General features: G+C 40.7%; 2 protein-coding genes across 2 annotated transcripts in view; one reads left to right on the top strand and one right to left on the bottom strand.

The window, feature by feature from the left end:
• The window catches only part of PI4KA (phosphatidylinositol 4-kinase alpha), a gene marked incomplete at its 5' end in the record, with an annotated part of 66,185 nt that extends 53,687 nt beyond the window's left edge, over positions 1-12,498 (bottom strand). The window contains 10 exons of the mRNA XM_082491446.1: positions 2,069-2,165; positions 3,196-3,261; positions 3,860-4,008; positions 5,983-6,049; positions 6,715-6,974; positions 7,315-7,387; positions 7,901-7,989; positions 8,667-8,760; positions 9,956-10,072; positions 12,286-12,498. Coding sequence (XP_082347572.1) covers positions 2,069-2,165; positions 3,196-3,261; positions 3,860-4,008; positions 5,983-6,049; positions 6,715-6,974; positions 7,315-7,387; positions 7,901-7,989; positions 8,667-8,760; positions 9,956-10,072; positions 12,286-12,498 — 1,225 coding nt within the window. The remainder of the gene's footprint in view (positions 1-2,068; positions 2,166-3,195; positions 3,262-3,859; positions 4,009-5,982; positions 6,050-6,714; positions 6,975-7,314; positions 7,388-7,900; positions 7,990-8,666; positions 8,761-9,955; positions 10,073-12,285) is intronic.
• A 335-nt stretch (positions 12,499-12,833) lies between these two features.
• Positions 12,834-20,685, top strand: SNAP29 (synaptosome associated protein 29). Its single transcript, XM_082491445.1, has 5 exons — positions 12,834-13,202; positions 14,682-14,878; positions 15,641-15,726; positions 16,830-16,934; positions 18,615-20,685. Exons 1-5 carry the CDS (start codon positions 12,978-12,980, stop codon positions 18,770-18,772), a joined length of 771 nt encoding a protein of 256 aa, XP_082347571.1. The 5' UTR covers positions 12,834-12,977; the 3' UTR covers positions 18,773-20,685.
• The last annotated feature ends 461 nt before the right edge of the window (positions 20,686-21,146 follow it).

The following is a 21,146-nucleotide window of genomic DNA, read 5'->3' as shown; positions in this document are numbered from 1 at the left end:
AATGATGAGAGTCAGTGTATCAAAATGACAGCATATATAAAATTCATTGCCATGTTATAAAGTTTATCCCCTACCTGAAAGATAAATTTCATAGCAAAGTCCACCAGTAAAAAGACAATTGAAATGCCATCTATTAATCCTTTTATTTGCGCTCAAAGTATTTTTTTTCCTATTTCCATAGCACCTTTTTGATATGGAAACATTCCAAACACATACAGCACACATGGAGTTCCCAGGAAATCACAGAATGGTTAGACTTGGAAGGAATCTTAAAGATCCAACCCCCCTGCCGTGGGCAGGGACACCTTCCACTAGACCAGGTTGCTCAGAGCCCCATCCAAGCTGGCACTGAACACCTCCAGGGATGGGGCATCTACCACCTCCCTGGGCAACCTGGCCCACTGCCTCATCACCCTCAAAGTAAAACATTTATTCCTAATATCTAATCTGAATCTCCCCTCTTTCAGTTTAAAACTGTTACCCCTCGTCCCATCACTACACTCCATGATAAAGAGTCCCTCCTCATCTTTCCCGTAGGCCCCCTTTAGGTACTGGAAGTGGCTATAAGGTCTCCCTGGAGACTTCTCTTTTCCAGGCCGAACAACCCCAACTGTCTCTGCCTGTCTTCATAGGAGAGGCGGTCCAGCCCTCTGGTAATTTTTGTGTCCCTCCTCTGGACTCGCTCCACACTCGCAAGCACACATTGCCGGCTCATGTTGAGCTTCTCATCCACTAACACCCCCAAGTCCTCCTCCTCAGAGCTGCTCTCAATCCATTCTCCACCCAGGCTGTATTTGTGCTTGGAATTGCCCCGACCCATGTGCAGGACCTTGCACTTGGCCTTGTTGAACTTCATGAGGTTCACACAGGCCCACTTCTTGAGTCTGTCCAGCTCCCTCTGGATGGCATCCCTTCCCTCCAGCATGTCGACCACTCCATACAGCTTGGTGTCATTGGCCAACATGTTGAGAGTGCACTCTGTCCATGTCACCAACAAAGATATTAAACAGCACCAGCCCCAGTACTAACCTCTGAGGAACACCACTGCTCATCACTTGGACATTGAGCCGTTGACCGCAACTCTTTGAGTGTGGCCATCCAGCCAATTCCTTATCCAATAATGGTCCACCCATCAAATCCGTGTCTCTCCAATTTAGAGACAGGGATGTCATGTGGGACAGCATCAAATGCTTTACACAAGTCCAGGTAGATGATGTCAGTTGCTCTTCCCTTATCTACCAATGTTGTAACACTGTTATAGAAGACAACCAAATTGGTCAGGCACGATTTGCCCTTAATGAAGCCATGTTGGCTGTCACCGATCACCTCCTCATTTTCCATATGCCTTAGCATAGTTTCCAAGAGGATCTGCTCCATGATCTTGCTGGGCACAGAGGTGAGACCAACCGGCCTATAGTTTCCCGGTCTTCCTTTTTTCCCTTTGTAAAAATAGGGCTTCTGTTTCCCCTTTTTCAGTCAGCGGGAACTTCACTGGACTGCCACGGTGCTCAACTGTGATGGATAGTGGCTTGGCAAATTCATCTGCCAGTTCCCTCGGGACATGCAAATGAATCTTATCTGGTCCCACGTGCACCTTCAGGTTCCTCAGATGGTCTCAAACCTGGTCTTCTCCTACAGTGGGCAGTTACTCATTCTCCCAGGTCCTGCCTTTGCCTTCTGCACCTTGAGCGATGTGGCTGGAGCCCTTGCCGGTGAAGACTGAGGCAAAAAAGTCGTTGAGTACCTCAGCCTTGTCCACATCCCAGGTGACCAGGTCTCCCGTTTCCTTCCCGAAGGGCCCATATTTTCCCTAGTCTTCCTTTTGTCACTGACATACCTATAGAAGCTTTTGTTGTTGCCTTTGATGTCTCTGGCCAGATTTAACTCTATCTAGGCTCTAGCTTTCCTAATCTGACCCCTGGCTGCTTGGACAATTTCTCTGTATTCCTCACAGAGAAAATGCAAACCCCTACTTTCAAAGACTCAATACAATGCAGACAACACTTTGAATCCTAAACATAATGAAGGATAAATTAAAAAAAAAAAACAAACAAAACAAATACTATACCTTTCATATAGTATAATGTGTCTCTCAGCATTTTAAATTGAGCAAGATAAAGAGGGTCACTGAAAGTTTTATAATACAGCTCTGTATTAGCACCCATCTGAAAGAGAAAAGAAGCAACCTGCTAGATTCAAAATTAAGTATTTTCCATTGTATGGATAAACAAATGTTCTTATTCCAGTCAGATAATTGTCTTCCTCTGCAACATAAATAAGCATTTATAATAGGTACCAGAAGTAACTTCACAGCTTCCCCCCGCTATTTTTATAAAACATACAGCCATCCAGTGCATTAAATATTCAGACACACTTTCAATTTGAAGAGCACATATATGTTCTCTCGAACAGTGTTGTTAAAAAAAAAAGAAAAGAGAAAAAAGAGGAGGATTCAAACCTATCATTTTACTGAGATAGCAAGAAGAGAAACCGAAGCTGTCTCCACTTAGGGACACATTTCAAATACGGCAGTACTGGAAAGCAGGCTGGAGAGAGCAAAGTCATTTTCCCCCACAACTGAACACATACTCTTTTCAACACAGCTTTACACCCCCGAGATGAGGCTAACTCCATAAAACATGGTGGAGGCTGTTACAGAACCGCACCCAGGGAAGGGGAGAACAAAGACTCACAGAACTACAGAAACAAGTATGCCATTTCTGAAAGTAAAGGTCCGCAAACTTTAACACTATTAAACTTGTAGAAATGACACCTAAAAGAGCAGCAGTGATTTCCAAGACAGAAAAAGAAAATAACCAACACATTCTATCTATGTGAAAAAAGATGCTACTGTAATATGCAATAAAGACCTTAGTCTACAGTAAACCAGTTTGGGGCAACCAATGCTGTAATTTATTAGGATAATAGAGCTAAAGTAAGAAAGTAGTTCATTTTTTAAGATAATAACTACTTCCTTCTAGGTTAGTGAAAAACATTCCCCCTTAACCCCCTCCATTTTTACATAGTCCAAGGCTAGATTTAAACCACTGAAAGACCCGTTCAAACAGGAAATTAGTATCGTTTTGCAAAGCTAAGGCATACCTTACAGATGTAAAAGACTAATTTTCCAAGTATTAATTATTAAGACAAAAAATAAAGTATTCAAGTCATTAGAAAAGGAATTTTAAAAGATACCTCTGCAACTTCATCTACAACTGCATCTAAAGTCTTTAGCAGAGAATCTCCAACAATCTGTTTTACCTACAGAGGAAAAAAAAAAAAATAAAAAAAGGATGTTTCCTGTTGATGACTGTAGATAGGAAGTCAATACAATTTTGCCCATGCACAGAAAACACAAGTCACTTGACTGCAAACTGTCAGGTGAAATTAAGGCTATAAGAATTTTTGGCTGCAACAAGAATAAATATATTGGAGCCTTTGTGTGCTGTTCCAAAACATCTGGTGCAGGAAGCAGACAGGGCCCGTAGTTTCTCACATGCGTGAATTCCCAGCGACTAAACCCTTCTAGAAAAGGGTCTCATTCTCACAGCAAAAACCAATCTTCTATTTCAGCAACTATTAGTATGTAAGTTATCTCAGATCAAGTGGTCAGCAAAATTCAAACAGTAAGAAGTTGAGAGAAACTTTTTTGATTTTCCAAATTCTTCGTGGTTCACATGAGAGTGTTTTAGGAATACGATTGAAGCATGACATTAAATGCCATAAAAATAACATCACGCAAAGGTTGAGACACAAACACCATCTTTTTATTTGCAATTCTAAAAGCTTCAACTGCATCTATTTCTAGCACAAACAGAATGCAATGTCACTGCAGTCTTCATAAGAACCCATCACATACCATGTTCAGCAGCTGACGGAGCATTTCCAGTGGGATGTTAAACTCTTTATTGTTAATGCCATTGAAGAGAGGAGAAACTGAAAAGCTGGAGCTGATTGTAGAGAAGTAATAATCAGGATCCAGTGCACTCCCATCAGGAAGATATGAACCTGGTCAGAAAAAATAAGTTTGGGGAGAGAGAGGACATACAAACTCTGTTTAATGGTAATGTTTAGTTACTACTAAAGAGTTATTTCCAACAGAGGTACAGTCTTTAACTTGCACGCTACCAAAAGGCACATTTCAGCTAATCTGCTGGTAAATCAAGACAGAAAACTATGATGAAAAAACACATTTGTTCACTAGAAGTTTACAATCACAATGGAAGAATTAGTTTCAATGACTTGTGTTCATGTCAGAGACACTGCTGAGAAGAATTCTTCTCATACTACTGATGTACATTTACCTGAAAACATTTGTAAATGCCATTTTGTTCAAAAGCATAGAGGTGCAAAGAACAGGTTAATCTTGCAAGATTTTCCCCTATATTAGATGAAATGAACATGTGGCACAGCTTTCATCTTAGAAGAGGCACCAATTCACTAGTGCAATTTGAAGACGAAGAGAAATCAAATTATTTTTCAGATTCAAGTACTCTGTTAAGCCAACAACTTGCTAAGCATACTGCTTTTGGCACTGTTTCCACTTTAGAAATTACATCTCTGCCTTTTTTAAATACTCAGCTGCCTGTGCTAAAGTAATGTTCTCGTGACTAACACGCTTTCAAGCAACGCTATTTATTGATAACAGCAAAAAAAAATTTTTCAGTCCATTTTTCTAAACCTTTAGCCTTGGCCAGAATAGAAACAAGGTCATTACTCATCTTCTTCAAAAAGTAAGACTATCACAAACTATATTACCGGAAATAACACAAGGGCTGCTGGTATCTGAAATATCTGGTAGAAGTTAGTATTGAAAATAAAATCCTGATTAGAACAATCCTAATTCTGCTAGATACACAATTAAAATTATTCTGAAATTTTTACAAGTTGTCCACTTTCCACCTATAGTTTTAATTATTTTTGTTCTAGTACTATAGGCTCTCTCTAACCTGCAGCCTTATTTTTTTTTTTTTAATTCAAAACTTGAAGACTATAAAATTGAGGTAGTATAGGTTGATTCAACAGGGTAGACAGAAGACAAACAGATCTCTTCCTACTTGGCAATTTAAGAATGATATTTGAATTACTCTGCAATCCCATGATATGATTGAAGAAGACACGTGCCGCTACAAACAGTAACATGACAGAAAAAGAAAAGCAATGTGGAAGAAATTAAAGCCAGGGCTTGAGAGAGAAGAATGACACAGAAACAGAGAAGGCCCAAACTATCAAAAAACTCAAAGGGCCAGACAAAACTGAGACACCAAAACACCTCGGATGCAGAGCTAGTCCTCCACTTGATTCATGAATAACTTATTTTTCAGCCCTGCTTTGACACAGAACTCACAGCTAGAGTTCTACCAAAACTCAGTGGTTAAGAGTCTGTATATTAATTCATGATTTTTTTTTCACAGTTCTGCCTTTTATGATACAGTAATTAATACACATTAGTGAGCACTCGAACCTCAGTGTCTGCTTTATTATTTCTCACATCAGCAAATTACTAGGTCTTACACAATGACCCATATCACGTTTACTTCAAATAGAGATGTTGTTTTAGATTTATAAAATATGCCAACAAAGGTCTCAAAATTCCAGACCCTAGTCCAACAATATAGTTGTCTAGTGAAGCACAACATTAACACTTGTTTTTCAAAGTTACTCAGCCTAATCTCCAGAAATATTTTTGGCCTAGTTGAATTAAGCTTTTCAGTACTAGGCACAGGCTAGCAGTAACGAAATCATGTCTCTCTCAGAAGCCTGCCAGAAATAACTGAGCCTGGAAACCACTGGTGTTAATAATAACTTCCTACTGTCTTTACACCTCCAAATTTTACAGAATCCTAGCAGGCATGTGCCAGAGAATTACTATAAGAATTCTAGAGGGCAGAGAAAGGGGTCAAAATTATTTCGGTTTTCAATTTTCTATAAATAGCAACAAACCCCCGAGATCACACCCTATCCTTTCGCAAAATAATTTACCTTCAAAGTAATGAATTGCAGATCCTCCAGGAGAGCTGGGAGGGGGAATTCCGCGTTCAGGACTAACCTGAAACATCACACAAAACTATTTAGAAAACACTGAAAAACCTTCCAGAGAATGGTTCATACACTTTATAATGAAACACAGCTTCAAGCAAAACTAACAGGAACTACGTATTGTTGGGCCTAACAGCTCAGTTCCAACCAAAAATGGGAAGTTAAAAAAAAATAGTTCGGTGCTTTTGACTAAAGGGAAGACATCAGAATGATGACTCCTGTGCTGTATGAAACCATGCTAATAACAATCTGTGGTTTCAAAACCAGCATATCTGAATCCACCCTTCCCTTAAGACAAGGAACCTCCACAGCTGCTGGTAAAACCAGAGAGAACTCATGTATCTTCAGCACTTCAGAAAACTTTAGCCATTAAGTGCCAGCTTCCCAAAATTTGCAGACATACATTACAATGCTTTTTCACGAGAATAACACAAGCAACAGGATTTGCCAATTATTGCATGTTAAGACTTATTAGTAGTCATTAGTTTAACTGTCACTAATTATTCTGCAGCTCAGAAACTACAAAATTAGAAAGTCAGTTGCAGAACTAAAATAAAGATTTGTGTATCTGGTCAAATAATGTGTTAAGAGACTGTGTACATATCCAGGCTTGACTCCACCAAGACCACAAAATCATCTAAACAATGACTCCAACACCGAGCAAGTCATACAAACCTGCGAGATGCTAGATACGCTGCTAGCCTTTCTCTTTAGTGTCCCTTCTTGGCAAACAGTGAGTAGAGAACTGGGAAGAATTGATCTGAAGTCATTAAAGGATCGTCGGCGAATTCCTTCAAGCTCTTCTGGAACTCTCAAGGAATGTGGGGGAATTTTGGGGAAAAGCTTTGAAAGGAGAGCCTCCTCTGAATTGCTGTAGCGACCAAAGGCTCGAGAAATTCCTATCAGGCAGGGTACTGCATACTTGCATAAATATTCTGGAAAAGAAAACCACATATAACAGTGTATTAGCAATAACTTAGAACTTCCTCTTCACGGTTTTGCTACAACTTTACTAAACTGTTTCATCCCAACGTGCTTTGCAAAGACTTGTTTGTGCAAGTAAAGGAAAAATCATGAAGATATTGCAAATTAATACACTTCTATTGCTTCCGTACTTACCAGTCAGCAACAAACAATAAATATGTGCTAAGAGAAGTCAAAAGAAAAAGCTGCTTGTTTTTCAGAAGTAATCCTGATAATTAGAAAACACAAGAGAAGTTCAGAGGACAGGAGTTGCAAGTATAGCAACAATATAAAGAGTTATTTTAATAATACCTTTATCATGCATTTGTGGGGTCTGGCACATTCCCAACAGGAACTGCATTACTTGTAGAATTGCATCCAAAATCTAAAGTAATCAACACAGACATAATAAAAATACCATTTGGTAAAAATATATTATGTTCTTATACTAGATCACAACACAAATGAAAATTGCAAATATTACTGTAAGTACCTCTGTAAACAAGATTTTTTTAATGCTATGGGACTAAAAAAGTATATTGCCCTCACTCAGCTTGCAGAGCTTCTTCTGTAATGTCTGCAGCTAGGTGGCATTTACCAGCAGAATAAAATTGCAGCAGTCCTAATTTCAGTATCAAAACCTGAATTCTAAAACTCTGGGTTCAGCAAGTATCATCCTTTGACACCTGGAAGTAACAGCACACTTACGAATATATTCTCAGTACGTGATTATTAATTAACACAAGCAAAATAACACAACAGTTAAACACATGTTAAAGCAACCAATCCCTTTGCAAGAAAGAAAGTAGCTGTGGTGTACTCTTCTCTAGACGTTTGTCAATACTGCAGCATTGGAGGATGGAGTACTAAATCAGCACAAACTTAAAATAAACTCTACCTGCTCTCTGAGAGATGCATCCCTGTAAGCAACGTCTGATAACAATGTTACCAAGCAGAAGCTGAAATTTTCTGCAACTGGAAGCAAGCCTGCAAAGTAAGGGACAGAAAATACGCCACATAAGTATTGTTAGAGAGAATCAACACAGAAAGAGCAAATAATAATAAAGCAAGAAGACATAAGCGATTCCCATGTCATACAGTTCTGAAATAGACTGTAGAAAAATACAGTATTACATGCAAAATTTAGAAGTACACTCTAACCATCATAATTTCAGCGTAAAATGTTAAAAGAATAATTTTAATAATTAAAAACTCTTCCAGGTTTTCAAGTAATTGAAAAAAAAATTATAATACCCCTTGTGAAAAAAGTATTCTTATATTCATTTTAAGATATTAAGGGAGCAAGAAATGAAGTAGCTTAAATAGCAACTAAGCATCAAAGTTAAAAATAGAGGGTACAAATCTCGGGTTCCACTCTCCTGCTCTAAATACTACACAATCTTCTCCAATTTATTAATCAAATATATTAAGTGTAGAATTATTTGGAAAGTGCAATCTACCACAAAGCAGTCAAGCAAGAAAGCTGAGAGCTATTCAACTTCCTCTTTGCTTCTAAAGAAAATCAATATTAAAGGCTGTTGAGTCAGGAGCTAAGAACCTAGCGGGACCTTTCTCCTCCTGTTGTACCATGTCCTGAATAATCTTTGCTACTCTTATCTCCTGGCTGGCGTTCCATGAGAATGATCAAAAAACCCAAACATCACCTCTGCCTTTCCGTGCATTGCTTTCCTCTATCCACTGGACTTTGGGAAGACCCTTCAGAAGTCGGAGGAGGTAAGGAACCACATGATCTTTGTGCTGAAGAGGAAAATACTCTATTTAAAATGGAGAAGAAAAGCTGAACCATATCATCTCAAGATATTTTAGAGATATAGAAAGACTACATTAACCACACAGAGAACTCGCTTCTAGTAATTACTCCGCAAGCTTCTTGAATAAAGCAAAACTGATTTCAACACAGGCAAATTAAAGTGAACCAATTCAGTGCTCTAAATCCAATCTTTCATTCTAGGCAACAGTTCATTCTCCATAAAAGTTGGGAAAAAAAAGTTCTAGAACAGTAATTGACCCCAAACAATTTATTAGTTTACAGCAAGGTAACAAAATAATATTAAGGCAGCGAGAAATTCAGTACCAGTCCCAATTCAGTACATGTGATCCTTCCCATGGCTTATGCAAGTCACTTCACACATCTGTGTAACACTCAGCTTCCTAATCTGCAAATCAAAGGATAGCACTTTCCTTCCTCATAGAGTTGGATTAATTAATGCTAGCTGCTGGCTTTGAAAACATCATAAAAATGCTAAGAAATATGAATACATCTGCCTTATTTAAATGTCATACTATAAAAAATGCAAAAAGGACATGGATGCAAGCTATATCACAGTAAATAGATAATAAATAGGAGGAAATTCAGGCCTGATGCAAACCCTAGCAACATTAAAGGACTTAAAGTGAGGTCTAATGACTTTGGATCTAGGACAAAAGAGCACCATACCTAGAGCTCAAAGGGAAGATAACCGGCTTGTCACAAACAGGCTGACAGTCATGTTAGCATACAATGCAGCTGGGGTGCAATGTTTGTCTTTTTATCCTGGCTAGTGCCAGGCATGAAAAGGCTGATTACAAACCTGATGTTCAGGAGTATGTTGGAACATACCTGTCATTCAGAAGCATGTGGGGAAGAACACGCCATGACACATATGGTTTGAGCAAACCCTCCTGAATAGCCTTTCCTTTCTCTCCTCAAGCTATCATGACCAAAAAACAGGACAGCAGTTTGCTGTGGCAGTGCCATGACTACTGTCTATCACACTAATCAGTACTGTCCTTGCTTCCTTGTGCTCTCCTGCCTGCATCCATCTGTTATCCCTGATATTTTATTTTATTTGCTTGAATAGCAAATACCAACTTTTCATTCAATGAACAATTACATTTGAATTAATCCAAAATCTTTCAAGTTAAACAGAGTTAGCCCAAGTGGGAAAAATACCTGAAGGTCAGATTCAATTAGAAAGATTCCTAAAGCAATAACAGCATCTCTGCGACGTTCATCTAACTGGAAAATCCCATGGAAATCCACTGGACACATACAGAGGAGTTTTTGTACCTGAAAAACAGCAGAGCGAAAGAACAGTGGAACAAGATCGAAAGTGTCAAAACAATCCAAGAGAACAACGGTACATGTCTTAAAACCGTCTTTCAAAAATCCACCAGTAGACTTCAGGAAAGCAATGCAAATAGCTCTCAGCTTCTCTTTTCCGGAACAGAGCTCTCCATCATGCCCATGCCCCAGAGCACGCCAAGAAACAGGCCTGGGAAGCGCTAATTGCAAATATTTTCACAGCAGAGAAAGAAGCTGACAGGCTGTGCTTTTCAAGACTCATTCAGACCTCCTGTGTTTGAAGTGGACAGTAGTCTTTCCATCTCCTGGAAGACAGACAGATGACCACATTATGTTCTTTTAGTCATCATTCTTAATGAGAGCATCTGAGGACTAGGAAAGAGTGATGAATGACAGATACTAGAAAAAAAAAAATCTCAAGCAGATGTCAAACATTTTTACCACAACACGGGTAGATTTAAAAGTTTTCTTCAACACTTGATTAAGCTGTGTGGTTGGGTTTTTTTTCCATATCTCAAGAGAATTTCTAAAACTTTTCAGAGCATCACATTTACAGAGCTCATTCCTGCATCCCTGGTACAACAAAGCCTTCCTTCCACTAATTCTTTGGGCATTCTGGATGTGCAAGCCACATATACATTTACTCAATTCCTGTAAACAAAAACCAGGTGGATGGAGCTTTTGTTACAGCTGCACCACTGCCTTCTCCGTATACACCACTGAACAAGAAACTGTTATCTAGCTGAGTATGACTTTTGCTCAAACGTAACAGATTAAGTTACCAAAACGATTACATTCCCACTATTTACCTATTACTTCACCCCAAATTCAGCAACCACACATCTAAAGAAACTACCACATCACCCAAATTCTTAACAGTTTCACAAGAAAACAAAGTAAGGGAAAATGTAACAAGCATATTGTCTTTCTACAAGTCTCCTTGATGTTAATAAATATTACTTAAAAAGGACCATCATAATAAATACCAATATTTGAATGACCTATGTTTGCATGTCGAGTTACTTCCTATTTAGATAACTCTGTAAACACCCCGCCTGGAAACTTCTAAACCAAGGAACTATATCCCTAGAGGATTAGAAGAATTTACTGGATGCACAGTGGAATTTAAGATTCTGGTCCTTAAACTGCCAGGTCTCGTAATTACAAGGCCTGAACAGAACACAAATAATCCTCTTGCTCAACATAAAATACAGCAGAGGAAATATGAACTTTGGAAAATAACTTCTGATGTGTGTCCCACATCAGGTTAACACCCACAATAACACGAATGAGTAACTTTAGCTACATACGAACCGCTGTCGTGGTCTGGGACAGACTGGCCACTGAAACTCAAACCAGGACAACTGCTAATATAATTTAACTCCTACTGTAGTCTCTCAAACAAAAAAAAAAAAAAAAAAAAAAAGAAAAGAAAACCCGGGATATTAGTGAACCAACAGGAAGGCTTAAAGATTTTCTTCACTGCTGTTTGTCAGACCAATGGTAGATTTCCAGAACAAGAACCAAGAAGCCTGTGACAGCTGTCGAAGAACAAGCCACGAACTATAATTTTCATCAGCACAGAGCTGTGCGTTTCAACAATTTAGTCACCTTTATTTCAGAAGTTCAGTCGCTTTGTGCCCAGAGAAGCCAACTCCGCAGCACCAGGCTGCCTTCCCTTCTCCGCCTTCCCCTCCCCTCCCCTCCCCTCCCCTCCCCTCCCCTCCCCTCACGGCCGCCCAGGCAAAAATCCCCCGCTCTACTTTTACACTCAGCAGAGGTTTACCTCAACCCGGAGCTTAGATTTCACCAGATACGTGAAGTAAAGCAACCAGCCCTAATTAGGCTGAGACTAATGACGCCTCCAAGACCCCGTTCCGCGAACTCCAGGAACGCGCAGCCGCCGTGAGGGACCCCCTTTCCCGGAGGGGGGCCGCTCCGCCGCCTCGGGCCGTGCCAGCGTCCCGCAGGCCCCGCACCGTCCCCACGGCCACGGGAGGACGGCGTCCCCTCCCCGGGCGCGGGCGGACACGGCGGGCCCGTCCTCCCACGGGGACCCGCCGCAGCACCGACCCTTCCACGCAGGCTCCGCTCGCGTGACGCCCCTCCGCCCCACACCCACGCGTGACAACGCCACAGTCCCCCACAGCCGCGGGCCCCTCCACACACACGGCGGCGCCGCCCGGGTCGCCCCTCACCTTCTCCAGCGGCGCCGGGCTCTGCACCGCCAACGACCGCGCCAGCGACAGCACCGTGTTGAAGTAGAAGCCGCGCGCTGTGCCCGCGCTGCTCCCCCGCCCCGCACCCGCGGAGGGAGCCACCGCCGCGGCCGCCGCCGCCGCAGGGGTTGTCGCCGCCGCCGCCGCCGTGGCCGCAGCGGCCGCTGCTGCCGCCACCGCCGCGGCCGCCATGTTGTGCGGGAACGCAAAGGGCCGCTGAGCCGCCGGCCGGCCCGACCTCTCGCGAGACCGCAGCCTGCCCACGGGATCTCGGAGAACCAATCACGCCACAAAGATGGCAGCACCCGCCGCGGCTTCGCTGCCGGCGGGTTCACTCGCCCCGCCCCTCCCTCCTTCCCTCCCTGCCCCGCTCTAGAAATCGACGCGCCTAGTCTGGCCCCTCTCCCGCCGCGGTGGTTTCTCCCAGCGGCCGCCGCTCCTCAGTGACGCCCCGGGGACGGCGGCGCTTCCGCCCGGCGCGCGGGTGCGGCCTGTGGGCGGAAGGCGCGGAGCGAAGCGAAGCGGACGGCGGTGTGGGGGGGCGGCTCGGCGGCGAGCGGAGGGGCAGGCCCCGCCTGGCCAGGCTACCGTGAGGAGCGAGGGCTGAGGACGCCGCCTCCCTGAGGCTCTTACCGCGGCCGTTCCTTTCGCGAGGCGCTGCCGGCGGTACCATGTCGGCCCTCCCGAGGAGCTACAACCCCTTCGCCGAGGAGGAGGAGGAGGAGGCGGCGGTGCCGTGGCGGCAGGCGGGGGACAGCGGGGAGGCGGACGGCGCCGCGCGGCAGCGGTACCTGCAACAGGAGGTGCTGCGCCGCTCCGCCGCCGCCGCCGACAGCACCGTCCGCTCCCTCTCGCTGCTGCAGGAGTCGGAGCGGGTCGGCCTGGCCGCCTCTGAGGTGGGTCGGCGCGGGGGGCCGGGTCTTGTCCGCCGGGGCGAGGAACCGGCGAGGCCTCTCCGGCTGAAACCTCCTGAGGGGGCCGTGTTCGCCTTTCTTCCCCCCCGAAAGGCTGCCGAAGCGTGTCTTTTCAGAGTTAATGCTTCAGAGACCGCATATCCCTCTCTGTTATTGTGGACTGATTCTCTGGGTGGAGACCGTTTGTTTTTTGAAGAAAAAAAAATGCCAGTTAGACACTCTTTACCTTTATGATATGGAGAGTAGGACTCGCCTGTGTTTTCAGCGGCTTTTAACAATTCTTACTATGTCTTATTAATGGCACTTGTACCTATTTTAATCTGACCAAAAAGCTTTCAGCAGTTCTCTCGGTTAAATGAAGAGCGTGCCCTGTTGTTGTTGTTGTGCTCGCATCACCCTGATTAATCACTTCCGTCATTCTTCTGGCCCAGTTTCAGAACAGAGTTTATACCCGGAGACGTCGCTCGTGCAGGTCTTGTCCGCTGTGTCACCGGCTAATGGGACGTTGGTAACGCCATTGCCGCAGTTACCCCGAGAGCATCCGCAAACTGCAGTGGGTGCCAATGCTGAAGGGGGTTCGCAGTGGCACTTCTGCAGACTTGCGGGCTCGGGATTTCTTTGTCCAGAAAAGCACAAATGAGGAATCAAGAATTTAGACTTAACGCAGGGCTTGTGGTAAAACTTGAATTGTATGTGTTTGCAGCTTGGGGGAGGGAGAGGGGGGAACGGCACTATTCAACTAGGATTCCCCAAAGTTTAGAGAGAATATGAACACAAGTTCTTTGTTTTGCACTAGTGTTAGCTGTAGGTGGCTTTCCTGACAGAATTAATTTTTTGATTACTTTGGAATTGTGATTGTCACTGAATTAGAAAATAACATAATTATATATATCAACATTTCTAAATCCTGCACTGTTAGTACTAGCTAAAAGATTATTCCTGCAGTATGAAAAAAATCTATTTGCATTTAGTTCCTCGGTTATTCTGTTTCTAAATTATCAAAAGTATCCCAGTAATGTGAAAATAGTATCCCTTCCCAATGAAGGTGTCATCCACAACTAGAAATAGTTCTGCTTGTCTGCTTTCCTGCCATAAACCTTCGCATTTTTACTACACGACCCATCTAGTGCCATACTTCTTCCATCAAGAAAAGATACAAATGTCAACCTGACAAAAGGCCAATACAGAAAATTCCTGGATGCTGTTTGTAGCAAGTGTCAGGAACCTGGCATTGCGTAGTGATCAGGATTTTATAGCTGGTTGATGCTGTGGCTGACTAGCAGCTCTTGATTGAAATGCCCTGGAGGAAGACATGCGAGTGAAAAAGCTGTATGCCTTTAGAAATAATCTACATGGCTGAAGGAACTCTGTTATTTTTCTTTAGAGTGTCTGTTAAATGTGTTTGATGTTTCAGTTCATGTTGGCTGTACTAGCTTCTCTTTTTCTGTCAATATCTGTTAGGAGCTTCTACGTCAAGGAGAAGCCCTGAAGCGCACAGAACAGATGGTAGATAAAATGGACCAGGACTTGAAGACTAGTCAAAGGCACATAAATAGCATTAAGAGTGTTTGGGGGGGCTTGGTGAACTACTTCAAAGCCAAACCTCCAGAGAGCAAGCCAGAGCAGAATGGAACCCCTGAATATTATGCTAATAGTAGGTAAGTAAAATAAACATTTTACTTGGGACTTATCTGCCACAGCATCTCTGAAATGTCACCAGAAAACCAGAACTTAAAAGATCTGTTGATTCTGTCAAGTAAACTCCTGAGTTGGTGTCTAGCTCCCTTTTTCCTTTAACTCTGAGCAAAATATTTTTACTTTTTTTTATATTTAAAGTGGTAAGAATAACTTTGTATTTGTGGGAAATTAATACTAACAATTACATAAAACCACACAAGTGATACTTCAGAGTCTTCTGAATTATCATGCTTACTTCAGTCTTATCAGGAAATCATGATTTATAGCATTGACATGCTTCCAGTTAAATATTATGTTTATTTCTTCAGCTTGTATTAAAAGCTGTAAATAAAAATTAATTGCTGATAATTACTATGTCTTATAGTACTTATCTCTTTCCATTGAGAAACTTATGTAAAGCCCGGTAATGCTGCACCAATTGATTTCCTCTTTCCCCTTTCCCTCCATCCTCCACTAGATGAAAGGAATAGGTTGCCTCCAAGGTGGAAGATACAGTTTTGGCTTTGATATCCAAGTTTCCATACACTGTTTTCAGCACTAAAGCAACCAGCTCTGCTTTCACTGAAGACAAATGCTAATAGTTCATTTTAAATGAATGTTTTGGATCAGGAGCAACAAATTTGGTCATCTTCTATAAATTTGACACCTCTTCTTGTTTAGCAGATTCAGCACGAGGCCTGTGGTCTTGAGGAATGTTTTCTTTTTATTCTCTTTATTACTAGATTAAAAGAAGCAATGGTGTCTAGTAAAGAACAAGAGTCAAAATACCAGGAGAGTCATCCAAATTTAAGGAAGCTAGATAATTCAGGTTTGTTAACTTTATTTTACATTGAATGTCTTGTCATCAACGTGGGGCAAAGAGACCCTTCAGCCTGCCCTACTGCTGACTTAGGTTGCTGCCTAACATTTGGAGTTTTGTATCCCAGCCTTCATGGCTTTGCATTCTAGGGAATTGTTTTTCCCTAAAACTCTTCATACCCATACTGAGGACATGAAATTTTTTTTACGTGGATACAGATTTTATTTAGCCCTTCCTGGGAGGGGGGGATTTATGCTATATCCACTAAAGACTTTAAAAGCATCCAGTGCTTATGTTTGCACAGAGGAGACTATAGCCAAGAACCCACACAATGTGCAGGCAGCCTTGTCCTGTGTTTGCCAAAATATTAACTTATACATTCAGACGTTCTCCTTTTTAACCATCATTTGCCATAGTTTTCAGATATGTTTTCCTTGTTATTTCAAGCATGGAGCGTAACCATTCATACTGAAGTCATTACTCGAGTCACGCAAGGAAGTATACAGGGTTTGGTCTGGTTCCCCTTTTTCACAGTGCGTTAACTTCTGCAATGACTGACTTTTATGTACAAAGTAACTGTTCCTTCTCAAAGTGAGTTTCAATTATGTAATTTAGTAAGAGTGAGAAAGCAGCAGGGAATCTTTATAGTTGTAGTTCTGTAAGTAAAGAAATGCTTTTTGGTAAGAATAATCTCCATTCCACTCCACATAATATTAAAAGTCTGTCCAGTAGAGGGCAGAAATAACTCTCTGGTGGCCTGACCTGCTGGTCAACTGCTCTGGTAGAAGTTACCAACTGACCTGCTTTGGTTGGGTGGCTGTTGGTTTTGGGTTGTGGTGTTTTTTTTTTTTTTTTTTTTTTTCTTTTAACTACCTAATAGAACTATAAAAGGCAGCCCAAAAGAGAATAATTGTAGCTTAATTAACTGTTCATCTTGAGGGGTGCCTTATAGATAGTGGTGTTGGACTACTTTTGATGCTCCCTCTAACAGGTTCTGTGATTACATGGCAGCTATGATCAGACTAATTTTTAATAGCCCTCCTAAAACTCTAAAGCCTCTTCTTGCTAGCTTTTATAATTATATAGTATTCTGTATTTTATACTCTTAACAGACAATGATTTCAGCAAAGCAGATTTAGTTTCTTCAGTGCAAAGGGATTCCTATCCGAAGAACCAGCACCTGCGAGCTTACCACCAGAAAATTGATAACAACTTAGGTGAGTGAAAAAATTGAAGCTGTTTGATGTAATACCATTTTCAATTTTTGGTTCTTAAGCCAGAGGAAATTACTAAGTAACATATTGCCAACAAACACTTTTTTGTTTCGTTCACATGTGAAATTTGATAATAATAAAAAAATCATTTGCTTGTATTCTGCATTTCAAAACTATCTATGTGGCAGAATCCAAAGTTTTATTGAAACATACATTATTTGAAAGGAAGATTGCTGTGGGATGGCTGTGGGTCAACTACTTGCAAATAATAATAACAAATCTGAGCTTGAAATGCATTTCATGTGAAACCAGCTAGAAACAAACTGGCTAGGATGCCTGGAATAATATTAAATCTACCATGGAAACTGATATGCTATTGGCATCAATACTTCAACTCTTCTGTAATGTGCTTGTGCTTTTGAAATAGTTAAATTTTTTTTAAACTGTCCCTGAGCAAAGAGACCGGGGAAAAAACCCCACACCACAAGCACGATCATATGTTGACAATAAGGAAAAACACCCTTACTAAATGTGAATATGCTAGCAAATCTCCCTCATTTGAATGAGGAAATCGTGCTGAAGTATCCCGTAACATTTGCATTCAGGATATGAAAGTGGTTCTTTGAATCATCCTATAAGTTGACTGGAATATCACTGGGACAAGCAGGCTTATCTTTCTGTTCTGAAAAATCTTACTAAGCAAGTACTAGTAATACCAATAAGGAAATAAATACTGCTTCACATTGACATCCAGATTATGTGGATACTTACTATCTCGTTTTCTAAAGCTTACCACTGACATTGAAAGATGCATTTGGCTTTCCTAACTGACAGTTAATCTCATATTAAATTGGACATCAGTTTGGACCCAAAGAATTTACTATTATGCACGGCTTTTGAAATAAACTTGTTTTGCAGAAAATAGAAAGGAAAGGCACTAAATATTTAATTTGTGAATTTGCTGCATTTCTTTTGTTACTTCCCAAAACCATTTAGATGACTCTCTTCTTTTGTTCTGTAGCATATATACAAAGTCCCTCTTTGCTTACATGTGTCAGTGTTTAGCTGACCTAGAAAGAAGAGATTGGAAAGAAACCAGAAAGGAAGAGATCAAAAAGAAACAGTCAAGCATAAGAGTTAGTAGAGGCATGTTTGTTCTGCTCCCAAGCCGTGCAAAACTTACTAGCCTAGGAAGCATTTATACCAATCAATCATGCAATAAAATAGTTTCTTTGTAGCCAAATTAGAAAATCTGGAAATGGGATTTTTCCATCTGTGTTAAATAACTCACTGCTTAAATCTTCAGCTTATTGACAATACCTGCGTGAAGTTTAAAGAAAAACAACTGAGGTAGTGAGCATATTGTGTATACTGAGGTGAGAAAAGATGTACCCAATTTTCTATAAAATATAGTTTGTTTTTTTTTTTTTTAAAAGTAAAAACTACATTACAGGGTATATCATTTTATGAAGATCTGATTTGATCAGTGATTATTTCTGGTAGTAATGCAGTAGAAGTGTTAAAATATCTGTGCTTCCACTATTTGAGAAGAACACTCAGACTTCAGCAGTTGTAACTAACATTTTCTAACATTTTTGAGGAAGAGGGAATCCTGACAGTGTCCATTTAAACAGTATGCTTTATACTGCTTTGATTCCTTATAGTCCCTCTCTTCGTTGACAGATGAGATGTCTTCTGGGTTGAGTCGTCTGAAAAACCTTGCTCTTGGTCTGCAGACAGAAATAGATGAGCAAGACGATATGCTGGATCGGCTAACAAAAAAAGTAGAGACACTGGATGTCAATATTAAGAGCACTGATAAAAAAGTCAGACAACTTTAAAGAATTTTTAGAAATTTTTTTGTCCGGCGTCAGTTCTTCTTGGATGTCTTCTCTCAACTGGTCTCTTAAAAAAAAAAAAAAAAAAGAAAACAACCTTGGACAGTAGCTGTTTCTCTTTTTTCTGGTATGTTATTGATTTTGTTGTCATTAAAATTGCATAATCTTAAATGCAGCATAATACCTTAAATTCCTTCTTAATGTACATGGGAAAAGTGCATGCTGAGTGAAATCTCTCAGCACTTGGTAAATGCTTTTGTGCTGGATCCCCTGCTCAATTGTATAACTGTGTCACGTGTGTGGAGGAATTTGCAATCTACAAAGCTTCAGTGTCCTTGGCCTGGGAGCTGTGATGAGAAAAGTAACTGCATTTTGCCTCTGTTTTGGGGAGGGAACAGAATGTGCTGCTTTGTTCAGAACAAATGTTGCTAATTCTGTTTACCTACAGTTATTTTAAATTATGAAAAAAATGCTGATTTCCAGCTGTAAAAATAATTCAAAGTGGCTCTTCTCTGGCATTTCTGGGGCTTAAGGAATGAACTGTTCTGTGGAAGTTGTAAAGTATCAAGGGTGTTGTGCAGCAAAGATAATATTCTCTGTGTGTTCCCTTCTGTACGATGACTTTTGCCAAACGGTGGAACCATGAACCGTGGTTCTTATGTTTGGGTCACTCAATGCTATCGCCTTTATTTTCAGTGAAGATATCTAAGGGTATCTTATGTTCTGCAAGAAATGTTGATTGACAGTGACCCAAAATGTTTGGGTAACAAAATCAGGACTTAAACTTATGTGCTCTTAAAGATTCTTTTGTGGAAATTGTCACCATCTTTTTTTTTTATTATTATTTTCTGCTGTTTCTCAGCTTATTCAGTTAGGTGGTTATTTGAAAAATAGCTTCCACTTCATGGTCTGATATTGTACAAACAGGTCACAGGAGATCCTTCTTTAATTTAACATTTATTTCAAATGTGATTAGAGATTGAGCAGATGCTCTGTTTGCTGAGGTAATGTGACTTTTTAAGAAACTCAGCTGTGGTTCATGTGCTTCTGTGTTGACGTAGCAGGTATGAAAAGTTCCTGCAAAGGAAGGAAAGCTCAGAAACATTTTTGAGTCTTCCAGATACAAATTAGGCCTTCCAATTTGTTTTATTACTTTGTAAGTATCACTGTAGATAAAATAATTACAATTCTGCTCCAGCCTGAAGACATGACAATGAGAACTTGCTGTCTGTATTGAAAACAAGTAAGTTATTTTTGTTTGAAGAGGCCAAGGGGCCTGTGTCAGTATTGCAACACTCGCTGTCACAAATGACAGCAAGTGGCTAAGAAGAGAGAATTACTTTTGTGAGCTGGCACCTCATTATCTTATGAATTAAAGGAAGACCTTGGAGTTTAAGGCGATCAAGCCTGTATCCTTCATGAACATCACATTCACACCCTCCCCTTTTTTCCAAGGGATTTGGTACCCTGACCTCACTTGCACAAAGTGCACCCAATTGCTAAGGAGTTAAAAGAAAACTTTTTGTTTTACTGGGTCTCCTGAAAGTTCACTTGTAGAAAAATAAATCACTAAAAAAGCTATGCTGTTTGGACATAGTAGTATGGAAAAAAATATTCCTGGAATTACTGCTGAAGTAGAGTTGTGAATTAGATTTAAGGTGAGCCCCCGTTTCCCTGTATGTTACCGATGTCATTGATTTCAGTCCCTAAAAAAGTGTGTTTTGCAGGGATGTAGAACTTCAAGAGCAATTTAATACCTTTAATTGCTTTTTAATTTTCCCTTTTTCATTTATGCTCATTTGGAACCATAAAAACCTTATTAATATCAATGTATCATCTAACTTTTTGGGTGTATACCATGATTAATTTTCTCTTACTGTTAGAATATTTATGAATTATATGATTTGATGTCTCAAGATGGTTGATGTATTTATTTATTAAATGATACAATCATTAGTTTTCAAAATGCTAAGTACCTCAGTGAAGGAAGATTGACATTTTGATTATAACTGTTTTAGTTTCTTATTTGACTTTCTCCTTTTAATAAAAAGGATGAAAAGACTTGTATTTTTCTCTTATCCTAATGCTGGTTAACAGAAACACTTGCATCTTAGAAGCGATGTATAAGTTCTCTCCAGAACAGAATACTATAAAAATGCATAGTAATTAATAACACTTTTAGTGTGAAATCTGCCCTCACCTGTAGGCAACTATTTCACTACTCAGTTTTTTTTCCCACAGTAAGACTCTGGTCACTAGGATGTATGCTGAGACTTCCTCCACTAAGTTATGGCTAATGGAGGAAAAATGTAGCTGGAGGATCTAGTTGTGTGGTGTACTGTGAGAAATGTGGAGCTTGAATCTAAGCAAAAATTTG

Source organism: Vanellus vanellus, assembly GCF_965231255.1.
Source record: "Vanellus vanellus genome assembly, chromosome: 16".
Taxonomy (NCBI): domain Eukaryota; kingdom Metazoa; phylum Chordata; class Aves; order Charadriiformes; family Charadriidae; genus Vanellus; species Vanellus vanellus.
This window is presented reverse-complemented; position numbering and strand designations above follow the sequence as displayed.